General features: G+C 38.6%; 1 protein-coding gene across 2 annotated transcripts in view; it reads right to left on the bottom strand.

Moving 5' to 3' along the window:
* EXOC2 (exocyst complex component 2) overlaps window positions 1–20299 on the bottom strand; it is a 197584-nt gene that overhangs the window by 32083 nt on the left and 145202 nt on the right. For both annotated transcript variants that reach the window (XM_069493556.1, XM_069493557.1), the window contains one exon: window positions 18755–18896. In XM_069493556.1, the coding sequence (XP_069349657.1) occupies window positions 18755–18896 (142 nt within the window). The remainder of the gene's footprint in view (window positions 1–18754; window positions 18897–20299) is intronic.

Raw genomic sequence — 20299 nt, 5'->3', positions numbered from 1 at the left:
TAGAGTGCAAAGATATCAAAATTAATCAAACAATTTTGTTATAGCAGGCCATCTTCCTTACTAATGCTAGAAGAATAAAAATTTCTAAATATGAGCCAAAGCTTTTGTTTTGAGGATGTATCTGGGTGGAGATAAGGTAACTGCCAAGCTAAGCTTACATGAAAATGATGATCCAAATTTCGACATTTGCCATAAACTTTCATTGTTCCCAAACATAGAGCTTGTATAGTTCTAGCACCAGACTCCCCCCAGCCAAACGGCGCGGTGCGCGCGGCTGCCTAAGCTGAGCTCCCTCTGCTCATCACATGAGCGACACCAGAGACCGCCACAGGCTCTTCAGGGCATGCCCTAAGCCACAGGGTTCGAAACAAAGGCAGGCCCCCCAATGCCCTTCAGAAGTTTTCAGGCAGAGCTGTTTAAGACAAACACTTATTAAATTCACGGCTAACATTAACAACAAATGTAGTCAAGGCCATAAGGAAATAATAAAATAGCGAGAGTGGAAAAAAGAATGCTAAAACATTAGAATATATACAAGTATCTATCATTTATTACCATGGTGCACACAGTTGTAAAATGTGTAAATTAGTTTTGGAAAGAGACTCTTACATCTATAATTAGACAAACAAAATCAAGTAAAGTGAGGGAAAAAATCCCTAATGCTTTCCATAGCACCTTAGAAGCATTAAGTTCCACAGATTCATAATACAGACATAAAATCACTGCAGAACACACATGCACACCTTCTCCAAAGCCTTATGACTCAAAAAGACCACTTTAGAGGGCAGGGATGTAGTCTTTCCTCACCTGTCTGGCAGGAATAGTGACATTCAGGAACAGGCTTAGCTGGTGTTCACTTCTGAGCAAAAACACCAGGTAATGTGACTGCTGCTAAAACAGCTCATCCAACTGCAGAACAGACTTCTGCGTGAGATTTAACGAGAGCGAAGGGGTTATAAAAATCCAGGGAGTAGATAGAAAGAACAGAGACACAGCGTGGTAAGAGTAAAAGAGAGTTAAGAGAGAAGAAGATATTTATATTTCATATTTTCTCATTCCCTTCTAACAGCTGCTGGGCATGGTAGCTCATGCCTGTAGTCCCAGCTACTTGGGAGACTGAGGCAAGAGGATCATTTGAGCCCACGGGCTCAAGGGTACAGTGAGCTATGGTGGCGCCTGTGAACAGCCACTGCCCTCCAGCCTGGGCCCCACAGCGATTCCACTGAACCAAGGACGCCGTGACAAGTGTGCAACATGGCACTGACGGGAGGCTGCCCCTTCAGGACCCAGAGCCTGGTCGAAGAGATTCTCCCAGCCAAGAGGGCACAATTTGATTAAAAAAATAAGAACTATTATAATGCATTAAAACTCATCAAATATGTTCATGTATGACCTCATAAACATACTTAAAAAAATAAAATATATCTCACTGATGACCTTTGAAAAATGCTAAGAAAACAACTCATTCTGAAAACTGTTAAATACAGAGTCAATTATTTTCCTGACATTCCTGTATAAACTATACTACAGAGTAACCAAGTAGTTGATCAAAAAGCTTTAAAAATTTATTTAGTGTTCTAGCTAACAATCATTATTTCACAATCCCTAATAAGAAATATTAATAGATCATGAAAACAATTACCAGTGGTGTTAAAACCAGTAGATGAGAAGTTTCTGGTCAACTTGTAAATGGTGAACTAACCTGATAACACTTGAATCCAATTTTCAATCTTAACATTATAAGAGAGACAACCAAACACAATGTACCTCCTAGTGGAAGGAAACAACATAAAAAAAAAAAAAATCAAACCTAAAATTGATAAAGCTTCTTTATTAACCACAAATTTATAGGAAACACCAGGGACAGAAGAACATGTTAAATGTGAGGCCTCCAGAACAAAGAACCTGATTTATGTAACAAATGAACTGAACATAGACTCTAGAGAGTTTTTTAAAAAAATTAAGAAACATTTCAACCAAAAGCAACATGGAGACCCTGACTGAATCCTGATTTGAACAAACTACCTGTCTGGAAAGCTTCTATGAGAATTTGAACCCTGACTAGATATTTGATGAAATTAAGCAATTATTGTTAATTTTTTCCAGATATGATATTGGTGGTATGGTTACATTTCTTAAAAAACAAATCAGTCCTTATCTGTGTATAGATGAAATGATCTAATATCTGGGATTTACTTGAAAATAACAGGTCCCAGAGGTAGTGGGGAGCCCAGGGGTGCAAACCAAACACGACTGGCCACACGCCAAGAGCTGCTGACACTGGCTGATAGGTCAATCAGGATTTGTCACACTGTTCTATTTTGATACATGTCCGAAAATTTCCATAACAAAAAGTTCTAAAAATGACTTCGACTATTGACTTGCCCAATAGCATGTTAGTTTACTCTGAGGCCAAATAACATAGTTTATAGCGATCAATTTAATATACAAAATAAATACTCTAGCAGATAAGGCATGCAATGAAGAAAGTATGTAGGCCACAGATCATCTGAAGGTTAATAAATTTCACATTTGAGATGATTAGAGCCAAAATTTAGCTTTATTGAAAAATACTTGGCAGACAAAGAAATTATAACCAAATGTTCAAAGCATTGTACAAATGTTTTTACAGCACTGACTCTAATATATCAAAATGCTTATATAAAGAAGGAGAAAATGTCTGAAAAAATAGTGAGCTTAATGAAATTGTGATTTCAAAAAAAGGTGACCGGCTACAATTATCCTTTTTTAGAAAATGTAAAATTAATGTTTTGCTAATAAAAGATCAAATATAAGACTATTAGCATCTACTTCATAAAAATTTTAAATGTAATTAAGAATAGTCCCAGGAATTCATAAAGTTTTCCCTTCAGAATTCAGCAAAGGGAAAAATTACTGACTTAGCCTTCTCTCTTCGAAAATGACGTCCACTCAATTGGTATCTGTTTCAATCAAAAGCAGAACTCCTAAAGTGCCAAGCTACTGCCAATGACAAGGGCGCAGGGGCCCTGTGTGGGCTGGGTGGGTGACGGGGAAGGGACAGCTTCACTGAGCGCCAGCCCACAGTCTGCACCCAGAGAGCAAAACAGACTTGGAAAAGTGTCCCAACAGCCACCGCCAGGAATGTGAGGTTCTTAATGGTGCCCTTAAAATTTCTGTAAGGCTCAGAGTCTTCAGAATGATTGTGGATAAGTGGAACTACATTTAGGAGATCTTTGGTGTTACAACTATTTTACAACATTCTAATTCTTTCTATATGGGTTGGCCATATGTTAATTTTGGTTAAAGTTATCCTATGTAATCAAACAAAGTTCCCTTTTTGGACATTTATTGAGTAAAAAGTAGTTTACTCAATCTGACATTCTGTTGAAAATATTTATTAATCTCAAAAACTAAATGATAAATTGATACTTTAATGTTTATTTTTCCTATCATCTCTGGCTTGAGTAACCTTTACCAAAGTGTTTCTCATTAACTCATCAACTAATTATTGAATAACTCTGTTACTAAATGCTCACTGCGGGCCAGGCAGCAGGTAGTCATGGATACAGAGAGGCCAAGGGCAGGAGAGCCCGGGCCAGCGGGACGGCGCGGGTGAGCATTGTGAAAGACGCCGTCATGCTCAGGGCCGAGGGACCAGCAGTGTCTGGAGGCCTCAGCCAGGTCCTCAAGGTGACAGAGGATGAAGAGAAGGGAGGAGTGTGGGTGAGGGCGTCTGGGGAAGGGAACGTCTCGAGGACCAGCTCTGGCCCAGTATGGGGCGAGCACAGAGGGCCAGGTGGGTGCGCAGTGGTGGGGTCGGAGAGTCAAGCGGGCCGAGCCCGATCGATACCACAGCTATTCCCCTGAAGACCAGGGAAGCACTGAAGGAGTGTGAGCAGAGGACAGAACCTGGACACAAACAATCCTGCATTCTGTGCCAGCAGGATTTGAGGGGGGTGAGCCAGGGAGGAAGAGATCAGATAGGGAAAAAAAATCTAACCTGATAGGTGATACCTGAAAATCAAAATCTGATAGGTAAGATCAAAGAATCTGAAGGGAGGGATGGACTGGAGTGATATGAATAGCCTCGGAGGGTCAAGGGGACAAGCCTGTGGGGCAGTGCCCGATAAGGACACAGAGCTCCAGACACAGCGGGGCGGCTGTGCGTGGGCCTCTGCGGAATGAGCATTTGGGATGCGGGTGAGGGCAGCCCAGTGAGGGTGTGCAGCAGGTAGCCGAGGGCCTGTTGTGAACAAAGGACAAAGGGCTGGGGGTGGATGCGGACACAGGGGCACCAAGGGAGGCACTGGGTAGGGGGCTGGGTAGCTGCGGAGAGGACAGGAGAGGGGCCAGAGATGCTGAAGAACAGGTCTGCCCAGGGAGCCAGGGAGCTGAGGCAGGAAGGGAGGGGGTGAGCAGGGGCAGCTCTCTTAAGCAGCTTGACTGCAGGTGAAGGGGGATCTAGATACCTAGCTGGAGGTGAGGAAGCAAGGGCTTCCCCCCACCCCCCAGAGACTTGAGTGATTTTCAATGCTGGTAAGAAAAAGGCTGTGAGAAGATGTCAAAGGCTGGAGAAAGAGAAGAGGGGATGGGGTGAGCTCCCATGGGAGTGCAGGGTGGATCTGGAAGCAGGAGCAGTCAGCTCCAGGCACCTCCTCCGCCCTGATGGCAGAAGGAGGGACACACCCTTCAAAGGAGAGGGAGGCAAAGGAGCAGGTGTTGACTGCTGGATTCCATCATCCAGAAAACCAGGAGTGGACACAGAGAGAAAAACACCGAGTCAACTTACAGTTTTACAAATCACCTTTATAGCTGATCCTTGAACTGCTGGCTGAGGTATTTGAAATAATGAATTCTAAAATAATTCTGCTTTCTTTGTATATCAATGGGACACCTCTGTTTTTATTTGCTGCAATCAGCTCCTATCCTTTGCCTATACATCTAGATCTATCTCTTGCTGTAAGTATATATTATATTATTCCTTCAGTAATTATACCTATATCATTAATTATAATATAACATATTATACCATTAATTATAATTAATACAAACTGATATTAACATCATTTGGAAAGGAAAAGTGTAAGCAACAAAAGTATCCTTCCACCCATCCTGGAAACAGTGTAATAATTTGAAATATAAAGGTTTTATTTACTGTGTTTGGTTTTTAAAAAGGGGAATGGTGTCTCCTACTCTTCTGGTTTCTGTGAGGCAGGATTTTCCCCTAACATTCATGGCTTCTCACCCACTTCCCTACTCCTCTCCCCCAGAGCAGTATTTCCCCACCGGTGCATGACACCCTCAGTCCACTTTTTCACTGGGTTGAGCGAATCTAATATAGTAAAATCTTGAACACAGAAGTTTGGTCTCTTCCTTCTTTCCTCTCCACCCTGGACCCGTGTGAGGCAGAGACCTGGGTCAGGGTATCTGCTTGGCAGTTTTAGCCTTTCTCTTTGGTGGCCTGTTTCAAGGTCAAGGTCAAAGGCTAGGGAGCCCATTTGGCTCTGCAAACTATTTTCTTCAATACCAGCTTTATTATCTGCTGGCTCTTTGGTCTTACTCTTCAATTGGTTTGAAACTTGGGCTGAGAAGAGGGTTATTTACTGGTTCCCCATCCCCAAAGATTCCAACAGAGGCTTTGGTTTTTTTTTTTTCCCTTTCCTTCCTTCCTTCCCTTCCCCTTTCCCCTCGTCTCCCTCTCTCCCCTCCTATTTTTCTGTTTAGGATGAGATGCTAATGGAGTAGGAGAGTCCCTATCTTTTGCTCTTCTATGATACCGGACATCACTACTACAGTTAATCTATAAGGATGCTACAGTTTGAATGTGTCCCCTCCAAAATTTATACTGAAACTTAATCCCAATTGTGGTGGTATTAAGATGTCATTAGGCCATGAGGGCTCCACCATCATGAATGGATTATTGCCTTATAAAAGGCCGTGAAGTCCACCCCCTTCCATCCCTCCCACCACGTGAAGATTTAGCATTCAGCTCCAGAAGACACAGCAACAGGCACCGCCCCAGAAGCAGAGGGCAGCCCTCACCAGACACTGGATCTGCTGGCACCCTGACCTTAGACTTCCCTGCCTCCAGAACTGTGAGAAACAAATTTCTGTTCTTTATAAATTACCCGGTCTGTGGTATTTTGTTATAGTAGCACAAATGGACAGAGACAAAGGATAAGTCAGACAGCAACATTACAACCACCCTGTGTAGACCCTGTACTGGCCCTAAAATGCATTTTAGTGAACTCCCCAAAAAATTTCAGAGAAAGATTTTCCCTATGGATGGTTAAAGTTTAACAACTGATGAGATTAATGTTTAAATGGCGGTGAAAATTTAATGACACAAATGGGCAAGCAGCCTAGCCACTACCTCAAAAGTTCTGCATGCTAAGGTAAGTGTCATTAATTCCCTGAAGTACAAAAATCTAGTTAAATTACAAAAGAGTATTAAGAGAAAAGTGTTGGAAAAACCATACAATAGCTAACCAAGATATTCTTCACATGGCAGTGGAAATATATTTTCCTTAGACAACTACAAAGAAATGATGAAAATTTAAAACAAAATAACAAAAAAACAGAAACAAACTAAACACACCAGGAATGTTGTGTTTCACATTTACTCCTCACAAAACTCATTGGATTTTAATTTTAAAGGAGGGAAAAACACCTTAAGTACTCCAAGAAGATATGATTTAAAAAATAAATGGATATAAAATTATTTAACTTTTTTTCCACTTAATATTTTTCACCAAAACACCTGTCTCCCGCGTGCACATACACACCGTTCCCCAACAACTGATCAGTAACAAATGAACCAACCAATAAAAAGAGAAGCACCCAGCACAGATAAAGATACTAATAAGATGAAGAAACTGTTTCAGGAGCCTTCTCTAGCAATGCTTATTTTAAGGATGTTCCAGAGTGTGGAGAACATTCAGGGGGACACTCTTGAGGTCAGCACTCTGGTTTCCACGGATGCTGAAGGAGGATATAAATGCTTACCGTTAATAACTTACATAAGGAAGAATCGCAATGCTTCCGTTCGGTACACATGCTATCAGCTTCCCCACTTACACTTTAAACTTGGAAATCAGGAGCTGCTATCTTGAACAACTTGGAAAACCTACAGAGTACCTTGTATAGAACAGACTTGGTACTACTTGCTAAATTTGTGGATGAAAACCAAATGTATTTTCTATTTGTACACGAGGTGAATATTTTACAGACTTTGAGTATACAGACTAACAGACTATTTCACTTTATTCTAGCCTTGCTCTTCCAAATATGCATATTTCCATATCTGTGAATTCAACTTAGGCTAAGTATGAACACAGTAACAAATGTGTAGTTTTCTTTGGCCACTGCGCAAAGTATAATTAGGTCTTTAAAATCTTATTGGTGATATCACTCACTTATATGAATGAAAATGCAACTTTCTAAATTCCTTTTAAAAATGTGCTATTTAGGCCGGGCGCGGTGGCTCACGCCTGTAATCCTAGCACTCTGGGAGGCCGAGGTGGGCGGATCCTTTGAGCTCAGGAGTTCGAGACCAGCCTGAGCAAGAGCGAGACCCCATCTCTACTAAAAATAGAAAGAAATTATATGGACAGCTAAAAATATATAGAGAAAAAATTAGCCGGGCATGGTGGTGCATGCCTGTAGTCCCAGCTACTCGGGAGGCTGAGACAGGAGGATCGCTTGAACTCAGGAGTTTGAGGTTGCTGTGAGCTAGACTAACGCCACGGCACTCACTCTAGCCTGGGCAACAGAGTGAGACTCTGTCTCAAAAAAAAAAAAAAAAAAAAAATGTGCTATTTAGACTAGAAAACTATTTCGATTTTCCACTGAATTTATATCCTGAATAAAGTGCTATTATTTGAAGGTAATGTTTGGGGGTTGTTTGTATGTGGGGGGTGCCAAACTGATTAGAACTAGGAAACCGCAGTGAAAGTTTATCCAAGTGTTTTAACCAAAACTGAAAAGGAAGCTAAAGGAAGAGAACTTGAAGTTTAATTAAGTTAAACAGAGGAGATAAATTTGCTCACAATTTTATATTTTTATTGATAGAAAAGCAAAATCAGTGAAAAGAAAAATTTCTTAAAGTCCTTATTTGGTCACTCATTAGGACATTTAAGTATCGGGGGAAAAACTATCAGACTCGATAATGACTGTAATTACGTAGGGTGTCATCTCACGACTACCGAGGCAGGCCCCCCACCCTCCCCTGCCGCTCACAGAGCCCAGGTGGCGGCCAAGCTGCTTCGCAGCGGTGACTGGCTTCCTTGTTGCACAGCCACGGAGTCTCTGACACACATGGCAGAGCAGTGACGTATGCTGACATGGAGAATTCAAAGAATTGATGTCTTCCTTTTCATTTCTAAACATATATGAGACTCCATCCTTACTCTGAAAAGCAGTTTTACATACTTAATTTTAAATTTAACTGTTTCTTCTAAGTGAAAAGCAGTTAGATAACAGTGCTGAGATATGTAAATGCTTGACAGTTTCCCCCAAGTAAATACATCTCACTATGTTTAATCATGGTAATTGTCATAAACCCACAACTTCTCATACAGAAAAGTCATGGACGGTTTCCCCTGGCAGTCTGTTCACTCACCTTTCGCCACGCCTTCCTGAGTAGCCTCCGCCCCGGTCTCCCTGTCAGCAGGATGACAATCCCCGCCTGCATCTCCTCATCTCCAACCAGGCCGTCTCGCCATTACCACATTAATAGTTTCCTTTCAAGCATCACATCAACTGTATTATTTCTGAAACCTTCAGGAGCTTGGAATGCCCCGCCATTCTAATTTTTGGGAAGTTTCCCAAATCCTACGTGTTCCTCAAGACACCACACGATGCCAGGTTAGATCATCCTAGAAGTGGCAGAATCTTGGGGTTTTCGAGTCTTTAGAGGCCATTCAGGTCAGGCAGGAGTCCCGACAAAAACACATCGGGCTGTCAGCTGGCCAGCGTCAGTACTGGCAGCCACAGAAAACATATGAACAGTTCTTATAAGGCTCACCAGTTTTTGAAAATTCTAACTATAACTCCTATCGGTTTGATTGTAATTCTGCCGTCTGTCACTATACAGAACGTCTTAAACACACACACACACACACACACACACACAAATATTTAGAGATAACTATTAGATGTGTGATGTGTCCTTAATCCTTTCTCCAGAATATAGTCTATTCTGACAATCATTTTCTCATACAGCCTGGTTTTAAGACCAGATGTGATGAGTCCAGAACACAGGAATTGGCACCTCCTACCTTTCGACACTGCACTGTTATGACTGCAGCTGTCATTTCCCTCGCTACTTTGAAGCAGCCAAGTGCCGGAGCACTTAGAGTGGGCTTGCAAATTAGCCTAGGACCTTCAGAATTCACACATTAGCCCTTAAAGCTGTGCCACCCTCCCACAGACAGCCACCACTGACAGTCATCAGGCAGCCTGTCCTTGAACTGCACTTAGATGGAATTCTAGGTATGTGCTCTTTTATATTTGGCTTTTTGCGCTTAAACATAATGTTTTTGAGATCCATCCACATTTGTAGGTATCAGTCACAACAACTCCACCCTATGGATACTGTTGCACTGTATGAATCACAATTTGATACATTCTCTTCTTGATGGACACTTAGGCTGTTTCCAGTTTTTCACTATTATGAAAAAAAGCTGCCATGACCACACTGTATAAGTCTATTTGTGGATGTATTTTTCGTTTCTCTTGGGAAAATACCTAGAAGAATTGGTGGGTTGTATTTAACTTTATCGGAAGCTGTTTCTAAAGTGGGTGTGCCATTTCACATGCTCACCAGCAACTCGTGAGTTCCAGTCGCTCCACGTCACTTGTCAACATGTGGTCCTGCCGGCCTGTTTACTTTCGGCTCTAATAGTGGGTCTGGGGTAGTGTCTCACTATGGGTTTATCTGCACTTCCCTGACGACAGATGATATTGCATACCTTTCATTTGTTGCCGGCCACTGAGTATCCTTCTTTTGTGAGAATCTTGTTTACATATTTATCTACCTGTTTCAACACATCTGTTGAGAAGACTTTTCCTTTTGTCATGGACATGTCTTGGTGCCTTTGTCAAAAATTAACTGATTACATATGTGTGGGTCTATTTTGTTCCATTGATCTATTTGTCTATCTTTATACTAATACACACTATATCACAGTAGCTTTAGAAAGTCTTTAAATCAGTTAGTATGAGTACATCAACTTTCCTGCTCTTCTTCAAGATTGCCTGGGCTATTCAAAGTCCTTCACTTCTCCAAAGTGAGAAGTTAGAAGCACCTTGTAATTTCTAAAAAAAATCCTGTTGGGGTTTTGATTGGGAATGCACTGAATCTATTGGGAGACTGATTTCTTAACAATATTGAGAGTCACAATACAAAAAGATGGCCTAGCTCCTCATTTGTTTTGGTTTTTCTTTAATTTCATTCAGCAGTGATTTCTAGTTTTCAGTGAAGAGGTCATTTGTTCAATTTGTTCCTTATTGTTTATATGTTTTGATGCTATTGTAAATGGAATTTTTAAAGTTTATTTTCCATTTTTTGGTATATATTAGTGTATGTTAAATACAATTGATTTTTGTATATTGATTCTCACCCTGAGATCTTAATAAATTCACTTATTAATTACAGGAATTTTCTACATTCCTTAGGACTTTCTACATTACATCATGATATCGTCTACACACTTATTTTTTGTGCCCCATCTTCTTTCTTTTCCTTACATGATGAAAATAGTTAAAACCTCCAGTACAATATTGAAGGAGAGCAGACATCCTTGTCTCTTTTGCAATCCTAGAAGCAAAGATTGTGTATTTTACCACCATATGATATTAGCCATAGGATTTTTGTAGGTCCTTCTTATCCAGTTTAGAAACTTCTTTCTATTTCTATTTGGCTGAGTTTTTTTTTTTTTTTTTTTTAATCAGGAATGGATGCTGAATTTCATTAAGTGCTTTATTTGCATCTGCTGAGGTGATTATGTGTTTTTTTTCCCCCTCAGAATACTGTCATGGTAATGAATTTTCAAATGTTGCACTAACCTTGCATACCTGAAATAAGCCCTACTTGGTCTTAATGTATTAGTACTCCATTGCATGAATAACATTGCTTTATTTGATTTGCTAAAAATAATTGTTAACATTTTTTGTTCCTATGTTCATGAGGGATACTAGTCTGTAATTTTCTTTCCTTGTAATGCTCTTGCCAGATTTTTGGCTTAGGGTTATGTAAGTCTTCATAAAATGAGATTGATATGTTTCCTCCTCTATTTTCTGATAAAGTCTGCATAAAAATGATATTATTTCTTCCTTAAATATCTTATAGAATTTATCAGTAAAATCATTTGGACGTGAAATTTTATACAAAGAAAGACTTTTGACTGTGAATTCAATTTAATACATATAGGGATTTTTCTTGTATCAATTGTCTTAAAAAAATAAAAACCAAAAAAGAAAACCAGAGTTTCCCCTTTATATTTACCCAAAAACCTACCATTTCTAGTGCTTTTGATTCTTTCCTTTAGATTCAAGTTTCCCCCTAGTGCTACTCTCTGTGGCTGCACTCCCAGGCTGCAGTCTGTGGCTTTCTGCTGCAGTGCTGGCCACCGGGCGCTGCTGCCCAGGCGCCCCGAGAGCTGTGGAAAGGCAGACCTCGGCCGGCGCCAGTTCCCTCCAGTCTCTGCTTGTGACAGCTCTGCAGTGCTTCTGGGAGCCGGGCTTCCATGTTCTGTGCAGAGTCTGCAATTTTTAACTGTGGAAGAATTAATCTCATAACAAGTTCTTCCACTATTACTGGAACAAGAATTCCAATGAAGCTTTTATTTTTGATTCTGTGGTAGTACTAATTAACAAAGCATGCTAACTTTCGTCATTAATTTTAGGATATTTCCATCACAGGTTTACATAAAAGCATTGGAGAAACTTTGTAGGTATAATGTAAGTGTAAGATAGTGCGAGATAAGCTAACTTTACTAATTTAGCTAAAGTAGTTTTTATTCCCCATTTTCAAATGTCTAATAAAATATTGAACATTGTTTAAAAAATCCTCTTGCAGTGACTAGCGGCTTCCCTCTAGACTCACACAAAGACACACTGGCTATAAGCCAGCAATACGATTCCAAAGAGGATGAGGAAAAATGTCAAATGACTTGCCGAAGCCCAGATTCACCCTGCATATAATTACTCTATCAAACTGTGTGTCTGTGAAGAAAACAAGTTAGTGTCACATGTGCCTTTCTTCATCAGTATGCAGTCTCCATGGATGGGTGTCTTCATTTTTTTAATAGAGAATTAAAAAAAGAAATAAAAATGTATGTTCTTCCCAATTGTTCAAAAACACAAAAGTTTAAAGTAGAAAATTAAAGTTTTCTGTGATTATACTTCCCACCCCCTTGGAAGATGCATTTGTACTTAAACTGTACATGTGAATTGATATATTGTCTTTTTTAAGAAATATGAGAGAATAATTAATGCATGATTTCTTAACCAACATTTTCTACCAATATATGGACATCTCTCTCTCTCTGTGTATGTGTATGTATATCTCCATCTCATCCATTATAAAGGATGCATAGATTTGCTTGGGTATACCATAATTTATTTAACTAATTCATTACTGATGGGCATTTAGGTTATTTCACAGATTTTGCTTATATTAAAAAGTGTTTCAATAAATATCACTGCACATTGTTCCTTACTTGTCTGATATTTTCCTTAAGATGGATTCTTAGAATTCCTAAGTTAATGAGATACACACACACACACACACTCACACATATGTGTGTGTGTGTGTGTGTGTGTAGCTGGACCAATTTACCCTCCTAGAAAGGTGGTAGGATTGTCTGTTTCTCTGTACCTCTGCCAAAAAACATGTATTATCAAGCTTTTTAATATTTGCCAATCCAGAGGGTTTTTTAAAAATGATACGTAATGCTATTTTAATCTGCATTCTTTGAGAATTGATGAGTTTTTGTATCTTTTCATGTTCATTGGCCATTAATAGTTCTTTGTGAATTTCATAACTTGTGCCTATTCTTCTGTCAGGGTATCTGCCTTTTTCTTTATAGATTTTTAATGGAGATTATTAGCTCTTTGTCTGGCAACACAGCATAGTGCCTAAAAGTAGGAGCTGCCTAGATTTGAACTCTGAACCCCGGCCCCAGTACTTCATAGCTACATGACCTCAGGCAAACTGCTTACCCTCTTTGTGCTCAGTGGCTTAATTTATAAAACAAGGACAAAAATGTTGCTTACTTTTTGAGGTGCTGCTGCTGAAGATTAAATCAGTCTATGTAAATCCCTCTGCCTGGCACAGGGTATATGTGTAATACATGCTAACTGTGTTACTATGCATACATAGCAATGTGTGTGTTCAAATGTATATGTAATACGTGTGTGTATAAATTCACATATAACAAAAAACTTTATAAGAGCTCACAGACATTTTAATAATCCATCTTTTCAGAGAGCAACATCAAGCTTTAAGGTCTGCAGTTCTCCATTTTTTGAAAATCAAATAAAAAATATAATTTTTCTTTATTTCTACTTTTGTAGCATCTTTCTTATTTTCTAGAAATTCTAAACTGGTCCTGAGCTTTGAATTATTTAAGTTACAAGATGCAAGAGAAAATCTAATTGTGCAATGTCTCTTATCTGCAAGATTGATTCTAAAAGGTACATATCTTAAAATAAAATTGAAATTCTCTTGGGTAAAGTAAATACGGGCTTAAGAAGAGCTACCCCTTTGCTTTTGTCTCCATAGTTAGATTTACATTTTCTCTCTTCCACTTGTTTAAATATGCTGCTTAGCACACTGCGTTGACAACAGACATCCAGTGACTCTTGCTGACTGAGGAACCGGGCACCACAGGGCCTGTGACCTGACGTGTCACTGACATGTGGGAAACTAGTCTGCTCTGAATTACATGCATCACACGCAGATGCAATCAACTATGCTATTAGTTTTTAGAATGGTACTAGACATATTCATGTCATGAACTATATAAAGTCTTCCCCTACCCATTATAATTTCAATTAGAATTAAAATATAAGCATTGGAATTAAAAATCAGTTCAGTACTTTGTCTATATAAAAATGGTTAAGTTTAAATTCACTTATTAAATGCCTTTAAAGAATGTGAATAAATTTAAATTTGTATGCCTTTTGGATGGAAAAAAATAGTTAAAACCACCAATATTTAAGAGAAAATTTAAAGAAATATTTTTTTCTTATTTAATATGTTTTAAAGATGTGAACTTCCATGTGTATTTGTAAATGAAGAGCAAAAATATTCTTAATTTAGTTAAAATTTATAAAAATCAGTTACTCGGAACTCTTAATAATCATGGATAACAGAACAATTAAAATCTTAAGAACAGTTTTGTGACTCAAAACTAACCAGAATAATCTTTACTGACATATACACAAAGAAAGAGGTAGCAACAATTTAAATATCCAACTGTCAGGTTAGAAAAACATAGCTATGACTTTAACGGATATCTCTTCTTGAATCGTGAAATTAATCAACTGGATTTTTTTTAATCACTATCTATAGTATCGGAAACTAAATTTATTGCTAACTACAGCAATAAGTAATCAGTTACCTATATGACTTGTAAAATCTAGTTTTTGGAGATGAAAGCTCTAAAGATAATAGTAAAGTTATTAATTGAAATTATTATAGAAGATTAATAGTCAAATTACTTTGGCTATTCACTTTATACAAGGTCTCAACTTAAGTCAACTTTCAACAAACTAACAATCACTGGATGACTATGAAGACTGAGGTTCAGTTAGCAATCATGAAGTCAAAACTACACAAAGAACAGAACTAAACACAGTTTGTAAAAGTGAAACAAACACCAACTACTTCTAAGTGTTTTTGGAATCTGAGAAAGAGTAAATAAATTGTTGACATTATGGGGCCATGTACCATTTGCTTATGAAAGAAAGTTTATCTTAAGAAAAACTAAAAACAAAAAATTGAGTTATGTAAAATAAAGGCCATATTATTTAATATCACACAGCCAGCAGAATCTTAATTTTGTGTAAAAAAATTACCCGAGGTTACAAACTACTATTAAGATCAATCTCATGGTTATTTTGAGACTCTAATCCTAATTCACATCAGAGGCTTGTGTTAGTTCAATGTCATGGCTGAAAAGATATGAAGATAATAGAGAAAGCATCTGGTACCTTCCGTAAATATTCCTATGGAGGATGTAGAAATTCTAAGTCATCATTCTCTAGCTGGAAGCAGTGGAAACCTAAGATCCCCTCTGGCCTGGCACACAGCACTGCCGTTCATACAAACTTTGCCTTTTTGTTAATTCTCATTGAAGTGTTGTTACAGGATCCACCATCAAACAATAATAGCCAGCAGTCACCGCATTTGAAGTATTGTCACCTCCCAATGCCCTTCAGGGATGTCCCTTTTCCAAAGACACCTCTTACAGAGCTGGATGGATGAGAAAGAAGCCCTGCCTTCCTCTGCCCGACGGGCATTCCTACTGCCCTTGCCAGCGTTCCTTTGCGAAAGGCCGGCCCTATTGTTTGCTGAGAGAAGCAGAGTCTGAGAGAAGGCTGGCAAAGAAAAGAAGGTCTTCCTCCGCATCAGGGCCAAGTAAATCCTGTTTCTCAGTAACAATTACAGGTTTCGATGAAGACAGATGTGAACTACTGTTTGTGGAGACTGAAACTTGGTGGCCAATTTGAATTTGTTGAAGTCATCATTAAAGTGCAGGAAACTTGCAGTGGCTGTGTCATGATTTTTCCTATTCTCACAAAAACATCACAGGCAATTTAATAATCTTGAACATATACCAAATAATATAAGAATAATTTCAGGGCTAACAGTAAGTGTCCTGACATGCTAGTCACTGAGGAAAATATAAATTTTAGCAAAATTCATTTAAATTATCACTGAGTATTATTTTGTGCATGGTGATGCCACATACATTTGCTGATGTGTTAGAAACACTTGATAGTTGCACTTTAATTGAAATGCAACTGTTCAAATTTAGGGAGTGCACACAGCTACAATATGAGAATTCACAGAAGACAGAAAAATGAGTGCTAAAATGTTCATTTTAATTCAACCAATATGTATATCCACTGTGTACTATTTACTAAAAGTTGAATGAGAAGAATGGAAACTAGAACATTGTATGATATGCTTTCCTATCAAAAACAAATTTTGAGAAAAATCACTGCAAAACCATATAGTACACACTTGGAAGAGAAGGAGTAATTGGGACATTTAGAAAGATGGTCTCTGGGCCGGGCGCGGTGGCTCACGCCTGTAATCCTAGCACTCTGGGAGGCCGAGGTGGGCGGATCGTTTGAGCTCAGGAGTTCGAGACCAGTCTGAGCAAGAGCGAGACCCCATCTCTACTAAAAATAGAAAGAAATTATATGGACAGCTAAAAATATATAGAGAAAAAATTAGCCGGGCATGGTGGTGCATGCCTGTAGTCTCAGCTACTCGGGAGGCTGAGACAGGAGGATCGCTTGAGCTCAGGAGTTTGAGGTTGCTGTGAGCTAGGCTGACGCCACGGCACTCACTCTAGCCTGGGCAACAGAGTGAGACTCTGTCTCAAAAAAAAAAAAAAAAAACAAAGATGATCTATTAATAAACTACCAATCTTCATTCATTCAACACACACACACAGCATCTGTGTGTCAGGACTATGCTAAAAACACCGGGAACACAGTCGAAATGACAGCCCCTGCGCTGAGGCTGTCCAACAAGAAAGCAGAAGAGGACAAAACGTTTCCTGTGTGCATGGAAACTGCTCCAGGAGCACAGCAGGTGGAGGTGTGCCCACCTGGCCTGGAGCACACAGGAGGTGGTCAGGGAGAACCCCAAGGGTGCAGCGCCCGGGAGGGCAGTGAAGGGCAGGAGAGCGGGTGGAGGTGCCAGGGGGTGGGCGCCCAGCGCGCAGTGCATGGGTGCCCAGCCTGCCTGCTGCTGGAGGAGGCATGAGGCGAGGGAGGCGCAAGCACAGTGGGCGGGCCACCCTCCCTGCCTGTGATTCAACCAACCGAGGATGGGAAAGATTTGAGGAAACAAACTGGTTGCATCCGTACTGAACATTTACTAATACAAGCTTTTTCCCCTTGTTATCATTCCCTAAATGATACAGTATAACAACTATTTACATGGCATTTACATTAGGTATTACAAGTAATCTAGAGATGATTGACAGTATACAGGAGGATGTACTTAGGTTACATGCAAACACCACATCAGTTTACACGAGGAACTTGAGCATCAGTGGATTCCGGTGTCTGCGGGGGCACTGGAAGCAATGCCCCACGGACACCGAGGGCCGTCAGCCTTAGCACTGCCTGAGAAGTCTGGGGTTAGCCTGAGGCAGAATGAGTCACCCTGGAGAGTTTTAAGCAGGGGACTGACAGAATCCAATTGATATTTTAGAAGGATGAGCTTTTCAGAAAGGCAGGGGCGGAGTTCAGCTGGAGAGAGGCCTCTGGCAGCACCTCAGGGCAGAGGCCCACACAGCACAGCTTCCCAGGTTTTACTGTGATGGGAGGACTGTGTACGAATTTTGAGCAAGATATGATGGGATCTGATTTAGACTTTAAAAAGATATACTTGGGGCATGAACTACAATCCAGTTTGGACACAGTAAAGTGTATATAGAGAAAAGTAATGGAGTCTAAGGGAAAAAAGATCAATTATGGCCAGCTGGAGGAATAAGGACTCATATGACTACAGTGACTGTGATTTCAGAAAAGTAAATAACTGTGGTCACATTAAGCAACTGTGGTTAATTTAATGATTCTGGTTTTTAGACTTTTGGCATTACTATATGTGAACACTATACAATAAAAATCAAAGGTGTTTAAACAGTTAACAATTTTGTCAACATCTAATAAAAGCATTATGCAATAAAAACCAATGGTGATTAAAGTGATCAGTTAAAAGAATGAAGATTAAGCCAAATCTGTTAACTATTCATCGGTACATCTACATATATACATCCAAAAAGGATCTATGTCTAATGTGAGCATGACCAGTTCTATATAAGACCACTTCTATATAAAAATGTTAACAGGTAGCTTGGTTTTATGTGTTCTATTTCATACAAAGAAATAACTATTCGATCAAAAATTTTATTTGATTCAGAAAGCAATAGTTACTTTAAAATACGTATTATAAAGTGATTTAAGTCACTTTCATTTGATATCACAAAGCGAATACTGGAACTGTGGCAGTCATCTTTCTGTGGCTTAATTTTCTTTGCTAAATTACTATAATAATCTTACTCCTACACATTTTCCTGCTATCTTTCACCTTTTCAGCATCAATAATTAGGTCTTACACAGAAGTAACCAGATTTCTTAAATAAATTTTTTGATGACGGTCACAAGGTCCGTGCATAAAACTGTCACTCAAAGTTATTCTAATCTATGCAAAAAAGGATCATAGGAAGTATGCATTACTAAAATGATCAATTATTATAAGGTATAATTAATTATTCTCTGGAATTTAAGAATAACTTTAAGCCACTGAGTAGTAATAATAAAAAGTGTACTAAATTTCAAACTAACCAAGAAATAGGTTCAAGCTAACAAAAGTTAAAATCAAACTAATCTCCCACCCTCTGTGGGTAAGAGAAAAATGTGAATAAAAAGAAAAGCATTTATTAACTGATAAAAATGTATCCACATCTATCACTCTAGATGCATCAGATTACTTTTAGAAAAGTCCAGTAACTTTACTTACCTGTTGGAGGCAGGCAATCTTTCCAATCAAAATAGCCTGCATAAATTCCAGGTTCTAAGGAGCCAACAATGGGATCTGCTTTCAACTCAATGTAATTTTCAAAGAGCCTTTGGTCTAGTTCTTTCAACGATGCCATGCTAACCTATGAACACACAGTAAAGAGTATGAGTTGTCTATTTAAGGATGAAAAGTAAAATCATGTTAATAATGAATACGTTAGTGTATTTTAAAAGCACTTATCAATTTTCCCACAAAAGCCCTTGCTTTATCTATTTTGAGTAATAAAGACCATTCTTAGTATAGAGATTTTACAGGATAAGAAATAATCCCCATGTATGGACTACAGGTTATCTTTAAGAATACTGAACTTTCATTGCTACAAGCAGAGCAAAGGTTACAAATACTAAAGAGACGAGGCATCCAAAAGGGAAACACTATTACAGTAAGAATCTTAGGAGGGCAGTGAAGATACAACATATCAAAATCTGTTGATGGAGACACAGCAGTGGGTAGAAAGAAATTTGCAGGCATAAATGTTTTAAAAGAAAGGTTTGAAAGTAGAAAAGCTTAAAATTAATAATGCTCTAATCTTCTACCCCAAGTAGCTAGAAAGAGAAAATTAAATCCAAAGAGAATAGAAGAAAAAGATAAGAATAAGAACAGAAATCAATTAAACTTTTAAAAAGATGAATATTATAGAAAACCACTAATGCCAAAAGTATGTTCTTGGAAAAGAATAATAAAAACAAGTTCCCAGACAAGACTGATTAAGAAATAAAGAGAAATAACATAAATTGCCAATAACAGAAATGAAAAAGTAAACACTAAAGATGTTAAAAGGACAGTAGAGGGTCATTACTGTTTTGTGACAGTGCGTTGGACAACACAGAGGAAATTAATAATCTCCTAAAAAACACAACTTTCAAAAAATGGTATGAGTGGTCCTATATTAGACTAATTGAATCCATTATTTTAAAGAGTTTGTACAAAGAAAACTTCAGGCCTAGATGATTTCACTGGTGAATTCTGCTAAGCATTTAAGGAAAAAATTATATCACACACAAACTCTTTCATGGAATAGAGGCTGCGAGCTTTTCCTATTTTGTTTAATGAGGCCAGTATAACCCTAATACCAAAAGCTGACAAAGATATTACAAGAAAAGAAAATTATACACAAATGGGCCTTAGGAATAAAGACATAAAAACCCTGACAAATTGGCAAATTGAACCTATAAATAAATAAAAATATGTCACACAGAAATGGCATTATTTTAATAGATGAAGAAAAAGCACCTGATAACATTCAACATACTTTCATGATAAAAATTCTCAGTAAACAAGGAATAGAGAAAAAAATCAATCTTATAAAGCAGCGATCCGCAACCTTCTTGGCACCAGGGACCAGTTTCATGGAAGACAATTTTCCTACAGAAGGCAGGGTGGGGGGGATGGTTTGGGGATGATTCAAGTTCATTACATTTATTGTGTATTTTATTTCTATTATTATTACATTGTAATGTATAATGAAATAATCATACAACTCCC

The sequence above is a fragment of the Eulemur rufifrons genome, chromosome 18 (genome assembly GCF_041146395.1).
Source record: "Eulemur rufifrons isolate Redbay chromosome 18, OSU_ERuf_1, whole genome shotgun sequence".
In the NCBI taxonomy this organism is placed as follows: Eukaryota; Metazoa; Chordata; class Mammalia; order Primates; family Lemuridae; genus Eulemur; species Eulemur rufifrons.
This window is presented reverse-complemented; position numbering and strand designations above follow the sequence as displayed.